Consider the following 20,701-nt stretch of genomic DNA (forward strand, 5'->3'; position numbering starts at 1 on the left):
TGAATATTACATCTATTCCTCATTTGAGACATATGTGTAATTTGCTAATTATTTCCTAATTTATAGTTTCACAAGACTATAATCAGGATATGGAAGAGGCGATTTCTGAACAGGAAAGTCCAGGTTTGTGAATGTTAAAATTATTATTATTGTTATTATTATTATTATTTTTGAGTTGGAGTCTCACTCTTTCACCCAGACTGGAGTGCAGTGGCCGCTCCCGGCCACTGCAACCTCGACCTGCTGGGCTCTGGCGTTCCTTCCACCTCAGCCTTCCACGTAGCTGGAACTACAGGTGCTCGCTACCACGCCTGGCTAATTTTTTGATTTATTGTAGAGATGAGGTCTCACCTGCCCAGGCGGGTCTCGAACTTGCGGGCTCAGGCAATCCACTCACCTCAGCCTCCCAAAGGCGCGGGATTACAGGCTGAGCCACCGAGCCTGGCTTGTTAAAATTATTGATATATGTTTTTGTTTGAGGCAGTGACCAAGGCCGTTTTAGCTCAGACTTAATAATTCACTCTGATTTAACACAGAGATCTCTTTATGATACCTATAACCATTTTTAATTGCCTAGATAGTTATAGAAATGTCTAAATATAGTTTAATATTGCATGGAATGAGAGAAAAAGATGTATTTTTCAAACCACCCTGAGATTTTGGTCTTTGTAGGTAAGATGTTGGCAAAAATATTTGGAAATTGAGGAAGCAGTATGATGTACTAGTGTCAGGCTGGGTGAAAACCTGCTTCTGTTCTTTCTTGTCTTTGTGACTTAAACTTCAAATTATGGAACATTATTCAGCTGAAATTGTATTAAATGATAATGACAATGTCTGTCTTGCAATGTTGTAAAGATTAGAATTAATTTGTTAATTTTTTAGATATGTTTGATTTTTTTATGTTTGACAAAGGTGTATTTTTGGGTTTTTTTTTAGATTCTAGTGAACCAGTTGTAGACGATGAAAAATTGCACCATGACACAGGTATGTTATTAAAAGTTTTTCAATTGTGGTACTGTGTTTACATGGTAATTTTCAAAAAGGGATCAAATAAGTAATGTTAACACCTAATACATGAAATTTTGTCTTGTAACAAAAAGTAAGTTATTGAAAGGATATCAGGCTTTCATGTTTCACCTGATCTACTAATGGCTCCATAACAAAACAGGATGTTAAATTCTAACACTAGTTTTGTGTATCTTACTCTGTGCTAGTTTGAGGAATTTTTCTGAAAATAATTTACCTGCCCTTTAACTGCTTTTGGGCAGAGGCATTTATTATTGATTGTGTAGATGTTAGTGTTTAAAGGAGTAGAATTCTGTGTTTGAGGTTTTTTTAAAAAAGAATTTTAGTGAGGCAGTATGCAGAATGATTCATTTAATACTTATTGATTTGTCTTTTTTCTCTTTTTCTTTTTGTCAGACGATGTAACATACCAAGACTATGATGAACAAGGTTTGGAAATGCTTCTTAGTCTTAAGCCACCTACTTGTTTTAAAATATACTAATAGCTTAAAACGTAAAGAATTATGTCTTCAGCTATAAATATAATAACGTAAAGCATTCAAATGAATGGTAGTATTCAAATAATTCACATGGGGGAGATTGTCTACCTATTCCAGTAGTTCTACCATTGCCTAAATAAATTTTTAAACTCTTTATAAGTTGTCTTAAGAGGCAGTTACAAATCATTCTAGAAAACTGATCTCATTACTTTTTAGTCTTCTCTTTCTTTTGACTAAAATGTACGTGAACAACTGCTTTAGTCATAATTTAACTACTATACTTGCTTATAGAAATTAATCCCATTCTCAAAGATGGCTGATTTGCCACCTTGGGAAAGGTTAAGAAGAATTGGGTTTTTGACTTAAAGGCAGCATGGAGAAAATATTTTTGGCAGATTTGTGGCATGAGCAGCATCTGATTCAGATTTGGGCCATTGTGGCTTTTCTGTGTCTAAGTATTTGTATACTATTTTCTTGAACTCCATGAAGTAGATTATATTTTCCTTGCTTCCCAGATAAGAGAAATAAGATTCAGAGAATATAAATAATTTGCCAAAGATTGTATAACTCAAAAACGATAAAGCCAATATATCCTCTGTATTCCATTATCTTCGAAGATGAAAGAAAGAAGTCAGTTGGGTGTAACTTGGTGTATAAAGCAAGAAAGATGAAGAAATGTGGCACGATTGAGTTGAATATGGAGGAATTTTGATGTTCAAGATGGTTTTAGGGCTTGAAGTTCAAATATGAGTTACATAATGTTCCTTCTTTCAAGAAATTTATAGTTTCATGATATCTGGTGATTCACAATTGAAGAAAATTAGAAATGGCTTGGTGTAGACCTTGTATGTTCATTTACAAGCAGAGGAATTTAAAGTCAGGCTTATAAGAAGCATAAAATTAGATACTATACTAAAAAGGATGTAGTAAAAATTAATATGTTTTCATAGGCAGAGTATCATCATAAATGAAATTTAAAATGTTAACAAAAAGTAATAAGTATGATCTAAGGAATCATCAGGATTTGGTAAGTATTTTTGAATTTGAATTCCTTGCTAAAGAACATAAACTTTTTTCAAACAAAATAGATCTAATTGAACAGAAGATTATTCACTATATTCAAAAACAACCAAACAAAACCTTTCTAGAAATTCAGGAAGCAGAGGAGGGACACCAAGTAACTGTCATTTAAGTGAAATTTTAATCAGGGTGAAAACAAAACTGTATTTCAGTGGAAGAACAGAATATATTCTGAATCAAACTCCGGTCTTCAGAACCTGGAAATCACATGGTTTCATAAAACTGCAGCAGGAACCAGCTTTCCACATCAAAGATATCCCAGAAAGCATCCAGCCTACTAAGTTTGCTTACTAATGCGCAAACTTAGGAGGTGACAGTATATAGTCTCCCCACCTTTTATTTATTTATTCAGGCACTACATATTTACTTAGTATCTTGTGTCCAAAACATAAGACACTGGAGCAGACACATGAACTAGATCCTCATGGTTCTTACATTTCAGCGAGGGATAGAAATTAAACAAGTGATTTCAGTGTAGTCTTCCATTACAGTTGTGATAAGTTCCGGGAAGAACAAGTACAGTGTGTAGCAAGTGTGCGCAATAAAGAGACCTCACCTAGTTTGTGGATGCAGCAAGGCCTTCCTGAAGTTTGAGTTGATGGTGAGAACAGCTGACAAGGCAAGGGGAAAGGTGTTTGGACCACTGTGTGAAGTCTCTGAGGTGAGCTTACAAGAGAAGTGAGTCAGGGCTAAGGTGGAGAGATGGACGGAGTCTGGAGGATGCCAATAGGCAAGGTCAAGACATTCATCTTCACCTTGCAGTGCTGTGCAGGGGCACTACCAAATCAGATCTGCATTTTGAAAAGATTGATCAGTCTGACAGGCAGCAAGCAGACTGGAGGGAGACTAGAGTTGACACTGGAATGCCAGTTAGGTTGCGGCAGTCATCCTAATCTGATCTGTCCCTGGGTCACATCTCTACCTTATGAGGAGTCAAAGGCTATGAGTTTCAAGAAAGAGGTGTTCAGTGGTGCTTCCAAGAGCCACATGAAATAAGCATTGAAAATGTGCCCCTGATCTGGTGCTGCAGTGGCCTCGTGGGTGACTTTAGCAAGAACTGCTTCAGTGGACAGGTTGGGCAGGGTTGACAGTAATATAAACTAGGTGAAGGGAAGAGGATAAAGGTGAGAAATGTTTAGAAGGTAAAATTGACAAAGCCTGGTGTTTGGATGCAGCTGAGGGGAGGGACCAATGTGCCAAGAGCCACACCACTCTTCTGGTTGTATAGCTTGATGTCTACGGGTGCTCTTTTTCTAACACAGGGTTGGGGGGGGGGTCATGAGTTTAGGCCCATACATGTTGACTGTGAGGTCTTTGAGACATCCATGAGGGGAGATCAAATAAGCCATTTGGTGGTGTTTGGCTCTCCGAAGAGAAGCCTAGTTAGTTTGTGGTTGTGAGTATTCTGAGATCTCTTAAGGAGAGGCCAGAGGGGCATGAGAGGAGGTTCTACAGCTGGACTTTGAGTAGAGCCAGCATTTAACGCCTGCTAAGAGAAAGATGAAGTGAAAGAGAAGATAGAGAAGGAGAAACGAAAGATTAACAGGAGAGTGTGGTCACACTGAAGTCCAGGGACAATATTGTTTGAGAAAGGTGTATTGCTAAGACCTGCTGTGATAAGGGCTGGGAAGATTCTATCAGATTAAATGGTGGTCTCAGCAGAAATCTGTCTAGGGGTATGGTCAGGAATGAAGACAGTGGGAGTGGGTTGAGGAGGGAAGCAGAGATGAGCCATCAAGTGTAAATGACCCTTTGGAGAAATTAGATTGTGAAGTGAAGGAAAGAGAGGACAAGCGGAAGCAAGCTCAAGAAAGGGTGGTTTTGTTTTTTAGCTTGGTAGAAGCTTGAGTATGTTTACATGCTGATGCTGCTCAGGTTGACACACTGAGCACACATTCACTGTTCCTTTGGCTTCCAAATGCCACCAAAGGGACAAAGGGATATATTAAAAATTGATCACTGCTATATCCCAAAACTGAGAATAATGTCTAAAAATTGGTGTTCAATCCTTTTTCTTTGTTAACTGTATTAAAAGGAGCAAACTTACAGCCATACTGGGAAAATCAGAAAGTTTGCAGTTGTATACCAGATAATGGGATCTATGTTGGAAGCTCGGGTTGACCGAGAATGTTGTGCCCCACTGGGCCCAGGAGAAGGTGAACTGCCTTTGCAGTAGAGTAGAAAGAGGAGTGCTAAGCCCCATGCCAGTGGATGAGAAAAGGAAAGGGTGGGTGCACCCTCGTCAGAGTGGGGAATTGAGGGCCTGCCAGCTGACCCCTCATTCTCAGAGACTGGCAGCAGGAGTGTTTGCCCCAGGTTAAAGGTCTGAAAATTGCTCTATAAACAAAGCAGGGAATCTGCCTGGTGAAAACTGGGATCCCGGTGATAAGCAGTGTAGAGCTTTGATTAACTTAAAACTTACACTATAGATAGGAAGAACTTTTTAAAAAGTCGCACAAGTGACTGACCTGGAACCCAGGCCTGTTTTACTCTAAAAGTTACCAAATTATTCCCCATCTTGCTTAACTAAACCTATAGATTAAAGATAGGTTAGACATTGTCTTGACCTTGAAGCATGTTGTCAGTTTCTGTGATATAATGAAAATTATGCAATACTAAAAGATTATTTTTCTGAGTTTTCTGTTTTGTTTTGTTTTCTTTTCTTTTTAGTAGTATATGAACCTCCGGAAACAGAAGGAATAGAAGTCTCAGGTGAGTTTTGTTTTTTGTTTTTTCTGTAAATGGATGTTTTTGTAAATCAGCACCCCCTTGTATCTGTTAAAACGTGTTAAACAAATAATTAATGTGGTAAGAAAGGGTAGTTTTGTTTTTTAGCTTGGTAGAGGCTTTTTCAGGTCACCCAGAAAATTATTGAGAATTGAAGGATATTCCAGTATAAATACTTTCCATCAGAAACCCAGTCTCAAAAGCCAAATTTAGATTAGTGGGTGGATCTGTGTTAATTTGGGGATCTGAGTGGAGTTGAGTTAATGTAAGTTGTGTTTGCTTTTCTTTTTTCTTTTAAGACAATGCTGTAGAAGACTCAAACATAACTTCAGAAGGTAAGTTAATTTTATAGAAATAGTGTTACTTTACATATGGAAAGAATGTTCATTTATGTAACAAGTATTTATTGAGCATTTCCTGCATGCTATCTATACAGTGCTCAGGAACTAGGAGTGATGAAGACAGACAGAAGTCTTATTTGTATTGGGGCTGGCATTCCAGTGGCCAAACAGATGATAAATAAGATTGTGAAAAGTGCGATGATGGTGATAAAAGCTGGATACTGTAACAGAAAACAACTGATGAGGGTACAGAGGGGTACTCTAAATAGGGGTGGATGACGACCTATGAGGGTGCAATCTGGTAGGAAGGGGTTAACTGTGGCAGAGATGGTTGAAAACTGGGTCCTTTAGGTTGTTTTGTAGGTGGGAAGACAAAACAACATATTTTTGCAAGTGAAGGATGGTTTCTGAGAAATACAAACAGTCACATACATGAAATAGTGGTGCTTCAACGCAACTTAGATTTACATAGTTCTTAACAGTTCACAAAATTCTTTCACATATGATATTTTGGTTGTTCCTCACAGAAGACACTGAGAAAGAGGTAGGGCAGAGGTCTTTGTACTTATTTTACAAATGAAGACCCAAAACTAGAGTGAGGTCAGGTGACCGATTAGCCCAGTGTACCATGGCTGTCAGTGGCCAAGTGGGTGTTTGACCCAGGATAGGGCCTACAGTTGACTCTGCATGGGGGGGGGGGTTGCTTTAACAACTGCAGGTTGCCACAGGGAGCATGTACTAGAGAAAATTTTGCTCATAGAATTGTTCTTAGAATACATTTTGGAGCAGCTAATTGTTAGTTTTCATATTAAATATGTTACTTTTTTTTAAGCTTGGTTAGGTGGAATGGATAACGAATTGGTACATTCTACTAAAATTGGGGAAGATAAGTATGGAGGGTGTAAGGGAGACTAAAATTGCCCTCCTTGTTCTCTTAGCTTATGGGAGAGACCCTTGCAGAGATACCGTGGGCCCCCTGAGTGCAAGCGGGATTCATTTCCTGTGGTGGGGCTGAATATGGTAGAGTTTTCTTCCACCTCCCATGAAGCAATTCTCTGTGAGGAATACTAACGTTCTGAAGACTACAGCTGAGTCTGTATATTTATTCAGTGAGAATAAGAAAATGGAAACCTAAAATCCCCAGGAAGAACATCCAACATACCCCACATGTGGGGTTCTCTATAAAATGACTAACATCACAATATGCAATTTGACCCTGCATTTCTTGGGTTAGAAATACATTGTGTTCTTAAGACTTTTAGGCATTTTGATAAGCTGATACAGGAGAATGCAGAGACTGCTAAAGGAATTCCATGTGATAGACAGTGGGGCACCAGGTTATGTACCTGCCACCCACCCCATAGCTTCTATACTAGGCTCCTGTAGCACCTGGCTAGACAGTGAGGGGGAGTGCATCTTCACACCCACCAGCCTCTTCTTCCCCATCTCCCTTTATCTTGGCTGGTTCCATCAGTATATTCTTGGATTCCCAAACCAGAAACATGGGAGTAATGACTGAGTTCTCCTCTCTCTCTGTCTCTATGTCTAATCCCAAGCCCTATTAATAGACTTCCTAAATATGTTTCAAATATATTATTTACTCTGTAGCTCTTGTACTAATGATCTGGCTCAGTGCCTTCTCATCTTCCTAGGTAATGGCAGTAGCCTTCTAGCTGGACTTTTTGTTTTTTTGAGTCAGGGTCTCACTCTTTTGCCCAGGCTGAAATGCAGTGGCATTATGATGATTATGGCTCACGGCAGCCTCGACCTCCTGGGCTCAAGGTAATTTTTCCACCTCAGCATCTGAAGTAGCTGGGACTACAGGTGCACACCACCACACCTGGCTAAATTTTTTATTTTTTGTAGAGATGAGGTTTTGCTGTGTTGCTCAGGCTGGTCTCAAACTCCTGGGCACTACCAGTCCTTTTGCCTAGGCCTCCCAAAGTGCTGGGATTACAGGTGTGAGCCACAATGCCTAACCCTCATTTGCCTTTTGACTTAATATGTATCCTCTTTAAATCTGTCTTTCACATGCTATTAGGATGGTCTATCCAAAAGTACAACTCTCATTGCATCAGTCCTGGGTTTAAACCCTTCTGTTAATTCTCCGACTGTGTCAGTAAGGCTACTTTCAGTTGCAGATAATAAAATAGCAAACTCAAACTGACTTAAACAATAAAGAGATGGGCACAGATCAGTCAGGGCCTTTGAAAAGTATACTTAGGGCTTTAAATTATATTCCAGGCATAGTGTAAATTCATGGGAATATTTGTGAAATATGGCATAATCTGACATATGTTTCAAAGAACTATTTCTACTTCTAGTTAAAATAATGGGTTAGTTGGAGCAAGTGTGGAAGAGGAGACCACCCTCTTAGGAAAGTATTGTGTACTAATCCAGCGAAATGATTGTTGTGGCCTAGAGTAAAAGCATAGCAGTGGGAATGCAGGAGAAGGTGCTGAACTTGAGATATATTTGAGAATTAAAATTAATGGACCTTTCTGGTGGTTGGGAAGCAGAGAGGAGGAATAAAGGAGCCTTTGGCTTGGCTTGAGTAACTATCAGTTGATGTGGACTGAGAAGAAAAAAAAATTAGGATATAGAGAAAATTTGTTTAGGGGAGAAAATACAAGGCTCCATATGAAGCATTTTAAATCTGGGACTTATGTGAGCTATCCAAGTGGAGTTATCAAGTAAGGAATTAGATATGCCAATCTGAACCAGTAGAGTGAGATCTAAAATGAATATCAACATTTGGGAGCCATTGCCATGGAGTTGGTATTAAATCTATAGAAACCAATGAGCACAGGTCTGTGCTTCCAGGACCCCAGCATTGTTGGGGTTGGATGGAAGGTGAACAGCCATAGAGTCAGGAGGAAAACCAGTGGAGAAGAGAAGAAACAGAAGGAAAAGAGGGAATACAGGCTACTGAGTGGCCAAGAATTTCAAGCCTGAGATGTATCAGATACACTTGACAATTTAGAGATTGTTAGCACCGTTACCCAAAAGCTGAGTAAATTGGTGGGAGTGAAAGCCACACTGAATGAGGTGGTTTCAAAAAGTCTTAAAGAAAAATAGGCTGTATAAATAAGGCAGGTAACTCTTTCAAGTTGTACTGATATAATTAATTCACTATTTCAATTTTAGAAATCTTCCTATTATATCATATCCAAAATAAATTTCAGATGAGCTTTGTCAAATGTATATTTTTTCATAATAAAATTAGATGAAAGTTTAACTGGCAGTTGTTGTCTAAAATTACAAAAGTAAAAGAAATTCTGAGAAAAATATTGGCAAAGTTGGTAAAGTACTAATATGTCTCTCAATAATTAAGAACAAAATAAATAGACAAACCTATTACTAAGCCAGGTGCAACACAGAAAAGTACTGACCAGTGACTGTATTGCCACTATCAAAAGGAAATAAGCAGAATACTAAGAGAAGTTAGTGGGGATGTGTGTGATTTTTGTCTCTGTTTCTGTTCATTTTTATGTAAAATATTTCTGAATATTCTATTTTGAGCATGTCACTTTTATAATTAGAAGCAAATTAATGCAAGAAGAAAATTGATTTAAATAGCTACATAAATATTTTCTCTTAGAAAATGCTGTTAAGAAATTCCTCCTTTTAACCAAAAAGCCTATTATAGTTCTTAAAGAGCAAAAAGAAACTGATATAATAGTTTATTTATTTATATTAAATGTTTATTTTTTCATTTATTTATTATATTTTAAAGATGTGGAGTTCAATCCAGGATTAGGTATATAAGTGGTCATCATGCAGCTGAAGTTTTGGCCTCTCATTGGTCCTCACTTTGTCTGCTTTGGGATCAGTTACCCTGGTTGATGTTATGTGCTCCCCATTCCCCCCGCCAGCAATGTCCCACTATTGCCAATCCCTTTATGGTAGTGTTCAGGAAATACTTCTGAGTGAGAAAATGTGGTACTCAGTGAATTGTTTCTGTGATAGATCACTAAGTATGATAGACTCTAAATACATCCAAGTAGCTACAAAGTTCATAATTTTGATCTTCTTTATGGCTGCATAATATTCCATCATGTACATGTACTACATTTTTTTTTTTATCCAATCCACTTTCAATGAGCAGCATAGTTGGCTCCATATTTTTGCTATTGTGATTAGTGCTGCACTGAACATGTGTGTGCAGGTATCTTTTTTTGTAGAACAATTTGTGTTCCTCTGGGTATATTCCCAAAAGGCAGATTGCTGGGTCATATGGAAGATTGAAATTGTTAAGATGTCTATCCTACCCAAGGCAATCTGCAGACTCATCATAATACCTGTTAAATTATCAACATCCTTCTTCTCAGACCTGGAAACAACAATACAAGAATTCATATGGAAACATAAATGACCATGAATAGCCAAAACAATCCTCAGCAAAATAAGCAAAGTGGGAGGTGTCACACTTCCAGACTTAAACTTTATTACAAGGCTACAATAATCAAAATAGCCTGGTATTGGTACAAGAACAGGCATATAGACTAATGGAACAGGATAGAAATTCCAGAAGTGAAACCTCAATTTCTCAACCAATTCATCTTTGACAAAGCCTCCACCAACAACCTCTGGGGAGAGAACCTATTCAGTAAATGATACTGAGAAAACTGGTTGGCCACATGCAGAAGAATGAAACAGGACCCCTACCTATCACCATACACAAAAATCAACTCCAAATGGATCAAAGACCTAAATGTAAAACCTCAAACTATAAGAATCTTAGAAAATGCTGGAGACACCCTTACAGAAATCAGGGTAGGCAACCAATTCCCAATCAAAACCCCAGAGATACAAAATAGATAAGTGGGACCTCATTAAACTGAAAAGCTTCTGCAAAGCAAAGGAAACCATCAAGAGAGCAGGGAGACAGTCCACAGAATGAGAAAAAATATTTTCCAACTATATGTCTGACAAAGGTCTAACCTCCAGGATCTACAAGGAACTCAAATGTGCTAAAAGGAAAAAAACAGACAGCCCCATTAAAAAATGAGCAAAAGACATGAATAGACACTTCTCAAAAGAATACATACAGCTCTGTTATCAAGTCTGATGTAAAAATTATGGTGAATACCTAGGTTTTAGTCTGTATCTCTTTTGCCAGGCAATGAAGTTTTGAGTTTAGTCAGGCTGATAATGTTGAATAGGCAGTATTTTGCTGAGTTGCAGTTAATTCGCTGGAAGGGTGTAAAAACCTGATGTTTTCATGGTAATTACTATTGAATTTCTTTTAAAATGTCTGTAAAAGTAATCGCCATAACTTAAATGTAGCAATCCATATTTTAAACACTGGTCAGCACTATGTAATGAATTATAACTTATTATTTATTTTAGATGTAAGTGCTACCCCTGCAGAGGAACAACAGGAAGTGTCACCAGGTATGACATTTTGTTAGTTGTATTGTATTTTCCTCTTTTGTTATTCTAAAAATGTTGTTGATATTAGCAGCAGCTTCATGACAAATCTATGAAGGGAAAAAGTCTGGAGAGAGAGAAATGAGCTCTACCTTAATTTTAAAATTTTCTGTGGTCTGATCAAGTAATGGAAAATACACATCAGATTCAGTGTGGTCCACATTTGCTGAGCTAGAATTTTAGGAGTATTCATGATCATATAATTTTGCCATTATAGATGGTGGAAGTTGTAGAACTCAGGATTCCCCCGCTGTTTTGAATGACGGGCCATTTGATGGAGACTAGGGAATCAGAATTGCCTTGGGATGACAGTTGAATAGGGCATAAATGGTGACATTACTCCCCTTCCTTTCAATCCCTGCCTTCCTTGAGAGCATCGTTAGTGCCCTATGGCAGTCCAGGCTGTCAGTACCTGCAGTCTCTCCTTTCATTAAACCTATTTCTCTATGGTTTTTCCAGTATTTCCCACCTGAATATCAAGAGTGGGTCTGTGCTTTCAAATGTATTTTAGAGATAGCACAAGTTATAGCTGCAGTCAGAAATGAGCATATAAACTTCATTCTTATAGTAGTATGTTCAATGAAAAGATTTTCATATTCTCCTTCTTTCTCTTGTGTATTTCTACTCATTTTTGTGTTTTAGTTCTTATTTTTTTGTGTCACTGTGCAGTCTTTACTCATACTTTTCACATTAGTTTTAACATGATTTTTGTAACAGTGATGTTCATTATTGTTATTGATTTTTGGCAGAAATAATTGTGTCTGCTAAAATTTATTAAGTCCTAAATTTAAAAAAAAGAATAAAATAAATAATATTTTTAGTTATACTTCAGCTTGCCTTTGCTTATTTTTTAAATGGGATGTTTTATGTTTTGATAGTTGTCATACCATGTACATTTGTAAGAATAATATTCAGAACAAATACTTGATTAAGAGACCTGAATTATTTTTAGTATTATAATATAAATAAAAAGGGAGTCCATGGAGAATCTGATCATTTACATGATGACTTCTAAGCAGTATGTATTTGTGTTTAGAAAAGATGGACAAAGTAATGACATTTGATATGTATGTCCTGCTTTTGCTAATTTCTTCTTTGTTTTTGAGATGCTTCACAGAGTACCCTGTTTCTCTCTTAAGAGGTAGAGCAAGTTACAGAATTACATTTTTATTATTGTTCCATTCCTTTAAAGAACTTTATACATATTCCTAAAAATAATGAGTTTCTACTGTTAATATTTTTTAAGCTACAGTTTATATTTTTAAATATTGATCTAATTTTTGTGAAGGTATGTAAGACAATATTTTTGACCAAAAATCTCTATGCTTTTGACTTCAGTGTTTTATAAGCTAAGCCTAATAATTTATTTGGAACATAAATGTGAATTACCAAGTGGTTGGAGTGATGGAATAAGGTGTTTTTTAGATGAGATCTTTAACAACCAAGCACATAAAAATGATTTGATTAATCAGCATAATTCCTGACACATAATAAGCTCCTAGTAAATGGTAGCTATGGTTATTGTTTAGCAATCAATTAGCCTGATCTTTGAGGCAGATCAAGAGAAGCTAAATTCTGAGAGACATGATCAAGAGGTTGTAACTTATAACTTGGTATCATAAAAATTTGACTCACTGCTTAGTTGTAATTTGACCTTGCCAAAAGAGAATGTAAGGCTGAGTAATGTGTCTCTTAACAATGGGGATACAGTCTGAGAAATGTGTTGCTAAGTTATTTTGTCCTTGTGAAAACATTGTAGAGTATATTTACATAAACCTGTACAGTATTCAGTTACTGTACTGACTACCGCAGGCAATTGCAACACTATGGGAAGTATTTGTGTATCTAACCATATCTAAATATAGAAAAGATACAGTAAAGATGCAGTATAAAATAAAAAGATGTATACAGCTGTATAGGGCTTAGCATAAATGGAGCTTGCAGAACTGGGTGAATCATTGTATGAGTGGTGAGTGAATGTGAAGGCCTCAGACATTACATGTTACTCAGAATGGAGGGGTGTGAGCATCATGGTTTCTGGGTAATTCTGCTACTCCTGTCTCTTTAAAAATGGAGAGAGTGCTTGCAATTCATCCCACTGTTGAGTATTCCAGCAGTGGTTATGGTTTTACTCCATTGCATTGATCCAGAACTTTTACTCAAGCCTCCCCATTACCCAACATTTTTTGCCACTGATCATCAGTAAGGCCCATAACCGGTTTTAGGCTAGCAGCACCAGAGGTCTGAGACAAGGACAGAAATAGACTTTTATACTCCTAGTAGCTTAAGTTTCAATATGGGCTTTATATATATGTTATTGTTATTGATCATTTATTCACAAAATATATATCATGCAATGACTGTGGTACAGACTCTGCTGGCCAGCGAAGATAAACCATCAACAGTGTGGTCCCCTTCCTGACACAACTCATAGTCCAGTGGGTGCATGGTGAAGTAAAACAAGCAAATGCCATTAACTTCTCAGAGCAGTGTGTAGCAGCACACACAAGGATGGTCAATCACTCACCTTTAGGGGGCATTGAGGCACAGAGCATGAGCACAGGTCTCCTACATGCTGTTGTGCCACTTTTAGCTGTTTTGAGGTGTGATAGAAACCACAGGGGCTGGAAGGTAGAGAGCAGAGGAAAGTGTTTACAAGGCACAGAGGCCATGACAGTGTGCCAGTTAGTGGTGTAAGAAGACAAGGCAGAAAAGTGGGTGGGTGTCTTTTCTGGGAGAATCTTATATACCATGTCTAAAAGTTTGGATCTGCAGGGTGGTGCAATGGCTCACAACAGTAATCCCAGTGTTTTGGGAAGCGGAGGCAGAAGGATAGCTTTTGAAGTCAGGAGTTGAGATCAACCTGGGCAGTATAGCGAGACCTTATCTCTTTTTTTTTAAAAAAAAAAGTAGCCAGGCATGGTGGTGCATGCCTGTAATCCCAACATCTCAGCTACTTGGGAGAATGACAGGAGGATCACTTGAGTCAAGGAATTCAAGCCTGGGTGATAGAGTGAGACTTTTTTTATCTAAAGAGAGACAAAAGAAAAAAGTTCGTATCCATTCCTAAAGTGACAGGAAGTCACTGAAAATTCCAAGTAGAGGGATCATATGATCAAGCCCAGACTGAAAAGAATAGTTCAGCAAGGAGGTAGAGACTAGTAGGAGGCAGCTTGGCTATGGTAGAATGAATGAAAGGAGACCTCAATTTCTTGGAAATTAGAATTGGAAATAATTTGATAGGAGATGGGGAGGAGTTGAAGATGGTCCCTAGGTTTCTGGCTTAAGTCGTTATGAATGAATGACAAAACCTTACTGGAGATGCAGAAGGCAGGAGGAGGAAATAGAGAACAGAGAAGAGGTGATGGGCCTGGCTTTGGAGATGTTGGGTTTACACCTTAGTGAACCACTTCATAATGGTGTCTTCTTTAAACATTTATTGGAAATGTTTGCAATTGGAATAGAACTTTTAGTTTATTTGACTTTTTATGACTACTCACAATTATACTTTAGACAACTTCTCATTGTCTCAAGGTACTTCTGAAATGTTTCTTCCTCTTGTGACAAAATCTAAGGTCAAACTCGTTAAAAAAAAACACAACTTTTAAAATTGAGGTATAAATTGTGAGCCACTGCACCAGGCCTGGGAGCCTTAAGTGTGTGAGACAGTGGTCATGTAAAAAAGGATAGAGGTGACCAGTAGACAGCAATCCCATTGGTAAAGGCATTTACCACTCTGCCTGGATTCTAAATGTGAAATGAACAGCCACATGATATATCTTTAAAGAAGAATAATAATAAATAAATAAATTGGGGTATAATTTACACACAGGAACGTGCTCAAATGTTTACACATGTGAGTATTCTTGTACCCACTACTCAGATCAAGATATATAATGCTTTTGGCACTCCAGGGGTGTCTCCCTCTCTCTCTCTCTCTCAGTAATAACACCAACAGAGGTAATCACTTTTCTGACCTACATCATTGTAGATTAGGTTTGTCTGCTTTTGAATTGAATATAAATAGAACCATAAATGCACATGCGCTTGCACATACACATACGTGCAGGTGTGTACTTGTTTTTTGTGACTGATTTTTGGTGCTAGTAATCTCCTATTCTTAACTATTTCCTAGGAATATGCTACAGTTTTGTTTTTTTATCCATTCTGTTGATGGATGTAGTGATTATTTTTCCAGTTTTCTGGCTATGAGTACTCTTGCACTTGTCTTTTTGGTGGATACTAACATTCATTTCTGTTGGATATCTAAAGGTATACATGCAGTTTCCAGCTACTCCACATTAGCACCAAACAATTCTGCTTATATAGAAGTGTTTGGTTATGCACACAGATAGATCAATAGGTGGATCGATAGGTAGATTGATTGATCGATAGTAATATGAGGGAAGGAAGAAAGGAGGGAGGGAAGAAAGGAAGGAGGGAAGGACAGATAATAATCCAGCTTTGAAAATTATAACTGTACCCCACAATATCATAATAAAAAAATATTGATTAAAAAAAAAAGAAAATTATATCAAAAATTTGCTAGGCCTTTATGTGCACCAGCTCCTTTTCTAATCTAGTTGTAGCATACATCCAATGCTATAATAGTAAAATAAACTGATTATTGAAGTTTGAATGATAAAATATTTTTAAAAGTTGGATCGGGATAAATTTTATGTCTTTTAAAATGCTGTATACTTTTCTTCTCAATAATATTAAAGATGGAAACAAAATTATTAAACTAATATATCTACATACCTAGTTGTTCCCTGCACCTCTTTTCTGTATTTCTTTTTCAAATACCATACTAGATTACTGTTGTTTCTTTTTAATACTGTGAAAACATTGATGGGAGAGAGAAATCTGATGCTTCTGTTTCTCAAAAGTTGAGACCCTTCAATTCAGCTGTAATTCTCAAATGCTCCAAAGAACATTAGATTTTCATCAGCAGCCTTGCAAGTAATCCCCAGGGATTTCTCTGGGTCGTTAATTATTTTGTGACCAAGTTGTCCTTAGAAACAAACAAAAACACAAAAGCATTTACTTCTGTTGGTGGGCATTTTAAAAGTAGAATGAAAATAAAGCAGTTTCACAGTCTGTGTTTGGTTGGTCCTTTAATTTAGATTTCCCCTTATTTTTGCAGATACTTAAAGCTTCAAAAAGACTGCCCCTACCACCACAGGAGGACCAGCCTAACCATACGCTCCAAAAGATGGCTGTGATAGATCTTGTGAAGTAATTACTGAGCAGATCAAGATCAAAAAAGAACACTAAAGATGTTTTGAATGAATGATAGTCCACTGGCATTTTAGTGTATTTTTTTTCTTAGAAACAAATGTTTCTAAAAAAAATGTAATGTTACATTCCTGCATGTCCTTTTTGATAGCATTAGTGGATCCATTGGATTTCTTTTATTTTTTTCTTTTCATGACACAGCTTTTATTCTTACCCGAATTTACATGTGTTTTCAGGCAATAGCTAATAATTTTATTGATAATGTAGCAGCACTTATCTTAGCAGAATTTTAATATATTATTAATAATTAACACTGTGTTCGACTGACTTGTGTAAACTCTGTGTTAAACATGATTTAAAAGCCATTAGACATACCTTGTATTAGCACTCTTAAAAACACTAACAGAGATCATTAGCTGTGAAGGTTTGAGTTGTATATATCTGCATTGATAGTTTTATTTAAACATTTCTACATTAGCTTTAAGTACCCTGGTTAAAACTCAAATTTTGAGATTTTTGTAGCTTTTAGCTGGTTAATTAAAACATTTACTATTTCCATGGAAGTTTTAAATTATCATTAATTTATTTTTCAAAATGAGAAGGAAAAGCTAACATTCCTGGTTAGGACACGAGGAAAAAAAAATGACCTGCTATATTAAGCAAAAATGCTTTTTTGGCATCTTGGATGGATCATATAATAGCTTTAGTCTATTCAGCATTTGTTTAAATTTTAGAAAATCTGTATACGTAACTGGTGCATAACTTAAAGATTGTTCTGTCTTTGGCTAATTAAGCAATGCCCTCACAGCACTAGAGACTACTCAGCGCTCTTACTAGATGGGCTCCATAATGCCTCGAGCTGGGTTGATTCAGGATGTGTGGAAAGTGCTCACAGAGCCTGATACTGGCTGCTGTTTCACAACAGATGAGCCCCTTCCTTTCTACACTGAAAATTTTCTTCTGTATTTAATGTGGTTTATTTTGGACTCAGAAATAGTTACTGTGATGAAAATATTCCTTTGTTAAAAAAGAAGGTAGCTACCAAATCATTTTGAGAGAACTGTGAGCTCTAAGCAAAGCCATAAGAAGTGGTTTCATTTATGTATCAGGGGCAGCTCTTGATTATGTCAACATTAAGATAGGGTGACTTTTTTTCTGCTTTTAGGGTTACAATCAAAGAGATTCTATATTTTTATCATGATAGATCATGATTACAATGTAGTAGTTCTGCATGCTGACCTAAATGTGTAGTGAAACCTGAAATAATAAGTAAGAAAAAGCAATAATTTTCTAAAGCTGTGATATGGGTGATACAGAGTTGATACTCAAATTATAATAAAGCTCTTCATCTTGTGAGTTATAGAACACTACTTTTTATAAAGCCATATTTTTTTAGGGAAACTTGGGATTGACATGGAACTGATGAGTGAGTAAACTAAGTTTTACTGGATTTTTGTATATAATTATCTCTAGAACTCTGGATATTGAGGATTCATTATGCTGTGGTCAACTTCAAATATTTTTAAATTCCAGATATCTGAATTAATGAGCCTTGTCTTTACAAATGTGTGCCATTGGCGACGTCAATGAATTTTCTAAAAATAATGTAAATGTCTTCTGTTAAATGTTATTTGAGTGCAATAAAATACAGAAGAATTCTTCTCTATATTGTCATTATTTTGAAGTATAAAGTATTATTACTTTTGTTAAATCAGCTCATTTTATACTTACTAGCATTTTAGAAGATTATAGCATTTTTTATGACTAAAGTCACAAAGGAATACCTTCTGTCCCTTTTTTAAATTTATATCTAATAGGTAATGCTTATTTAGCATTTACTATTATACTACTTTGCCAGGGGGCAATATTAAAATGAAATAGCCCCTGCATCCATCCTTTGTAGGTTTTTGTTCTGCGCCTACAAGTGGGACTCCTGTCCCCACCTTTTTATCCTCCATGACCTTTGTTGTGAGGGTATTAATTTCTTTTTTTTGTTTGTTTGTTTTTTTTGAGTTGGAGTCTCACTCTGTTGCCCAGACTGGAGTGCAGTCAGCCTCGACCTGCTGGGCTCCGGCAATCCTTCCGCCTCAGCCTTCCAAGTAGCCGGAATTACAGGCATGCGTTACCACACCCGGCTGATTTTTTGATTTATTGTAGAGATGAGGTCTCGCTGCCCAGGCGGGTCTCGAACCCGCGGGGTCAGGCAATCCACTCACCTCAGCCTCCCAAAGGCACGGGATTACAGGCTGAGCCACCGAGCCCGGCTGAGGGTATTAATTTCATCATGAGTGGATGGAAGAGCAGGAAAGTATATGGAAAGTTATCTTTCTTCTTCTCTTCCATTTCCAATCAACATTCTCTGTATAGAAAAAGAACTAGACAAGAAAGACGCTCCTGGGGTTCTAGAAAAGTCTTTTGTCTCCATCATGCCCAGAAGAAATGGTGAAAATAAAGACCATAAGGATAAGCATACCTACTTGTATTGAATCACCTCCTTTTGCTGAGTACTTCGCATGTGTGAGGGAGTTGAGTTTTTTCAGCAAACGGGTGTTACCCCTGCTTGTAGATGAACAAGTGAAGAAGGTCAGAGAAGTAGGAGCGCCTACCAGGCTGTGATTATACACAGGATTTAAGAGCAAACTTTCTGCCAGTAAGTGAAATGTGGAAGCAATTGGAGGGAGGCCAAAGAGTGGGCAGGAGGCCAGTTAGGCCAACTAACTTGTAATAGTTTATGAAAACTAACTAGTAGTAGATGACAGTGATACAATGTGCGCTAAGGAAGGGCTAGTAGACAGTTAGGGAAGGAGATAGGAAAGGTGACTTGAAGATTGGGCATTGTGGGTGTTCACAGAGAAAGCAAAGCCCCAGGTCTGGGTTTGGGGACTGAACAGATGCCCGTGTGATGAGGCCCTCAGAGGAATGAGCAGGCCTGGGTGCAAATTAGCTTTGAACGTGTGTTGAGTCCAGCAAGAACTGCTTACTAGGCAGATTAACACAGTGGCTGGAACATAGTATGGCATAGTATGTCTAAACCCACAAGTGATTTTTTAAATGGCTGCCTGATGATTTTCAAAAGGTCAGTGTCCCCCTTTTTTTAGTAAGATTTTCCTTGTTCTGATAAAACAATATTGAAAGAAGAAAACTAATATTAGGACATATAAAGAAAGTGAAACATCTTTTTGGATGTGTTTAAGCACTAAACATAAGTTACAAGTGAAGTTTTACTTTTGTAATGTTCAGGGGTAGGATAAGCATGTGGCTCCCTTTAATGAACTGCCAATTATTGGGATATACAGAATTCTGTTGAAGTAGTATTTTATGGAGTAGGACTTCTGAAATTGACCTTATTTGTTCTGTAATTCTAGACAAGATTCCTTAGCCTCTCTAAGTTTCCTTATCTAAAATTATATTTCTTATGGTTGATAAGTTTAAATGGGAATAATCCGCGTTAAGTGCTTAGAACAGTGTCTAGAATACAGTAAGTACTCAGTGAGTCTTTGTCTGGCACAGCAAGGCCTGTCTGAGATCTCCCATAGGATAGGCACAGAGAATAAAGAAAGGCAAAGTAGCACTTTGTAATTATTGGTGCAGGATGTTAGGTAAGCTGAATCCCATAGACAATTTCTTTACTAAGCTGAAATTTTTTTTTTGTTTTTTGAGTTGGAGTCTCACTCTGTCACCCAGACTGGAGTGCAGTGGCATGGCCACTGCAGCCTCAATCTGCTGGGCTCAGGCAGTTCTTCCCCTCAGCCTTCCAAGTAGCTGGAACCATAAGCGTGTGCCACCACACCCGGCTCATTTTTGATTTACTGTAGAGATGAGGTCTCACCAAGTTGCCCAGACTGATCTCGAACCCATGGACTCAGGCAATCCTCTCACCTTGGCCTCCCAAAATGCTGGGATTATAGGCATGAGCCACCGCGCCCGGCCTACTAGGCTAAATTTAAGCACTAAAGCCCAAAGAGGCTAAAACATTTCCTCTGTGTATTTTATCCATATCCAAATACAAGCCTCAGAGCTCAGCTTATTGATATGTGAGGACGGAAGCGTCACAAGAATTGAGGATGAGAGAGAGCTTTTGCACTGGGTCCTGGAATGGTCTGCGCCAGACCTTAGGTCAGGCTTGTGGTCCCCCTTAGGTATGCGTGGGAGAGGAAGAAAGATTGTGGCCTTTGTTTTTGAGGGGAGCATGTCTAACCATACTCCTCCCCCAAGGTCCTGGGAGGAAGTGATGAGTTCAAAGGACATGGGGAGACCTGACCAGGGTCTCCCACATTGGGATCAGCACCTTCCATTTCTATTTGGAATGTGACTAATTAAAACCATTCCTCCTTTCTTAATCCCCCGAAGGGTGGGAAGCCCTGTGGAGAGCCCTAA

The 20,701-nt window shown here is 37.7% G+C and overlaps 1 protein-coding gene across 1 annotated transcript in view; it reads left to right on the top strand.

Annotated features, from left to right (window-relative positions):
- The window catches only part of ASPH (aspartate beta-hydroxylase), a 207,459-nt gene that overhangs the window by 49,119 nt on the left and 137,639 nt on the right, over positions 1-20,701 (top strand). Inside the window, exons 9-14 of the mRNA XM_008061710.2 lie at positions 67-123; positions 937-984; positions 1,423-1,455; positions 5,256-5,297; positions 5,612-5,647; positions 11,006-11,050. Coding sequence (XP_008059901.2) covers positions 67-123; positions 937-984; positions 1,423-1,455; positions 5,256-5,297; positions 5,612-5,647; positions 11,006-11,050 — 261 coding nt within the window. The remainder of the gene's footprint in view (positions 1-66; positions 124-936; positions 985-1,422; positions 1,456-5,255; positions 5,298-5,611; positions 5,648-11,005; positions 11,051-20,701) is intronic.

Source organism: Carlito syrichta, unplaced genomic scaffold (assembly GCF_000164805.1).
Source record: "Carlito syrichta isolate Samal-C Ts95f unplaced genomic scaffold, Tarsius_syrichta-2.0.1 Scaffold305536, whole genome shotgun sequence".
NCBI lineage: Eukaryota > Metazoa > Chordata > Mammalia > Primates > Tarsiidae > Carlito > Carlito syrichta.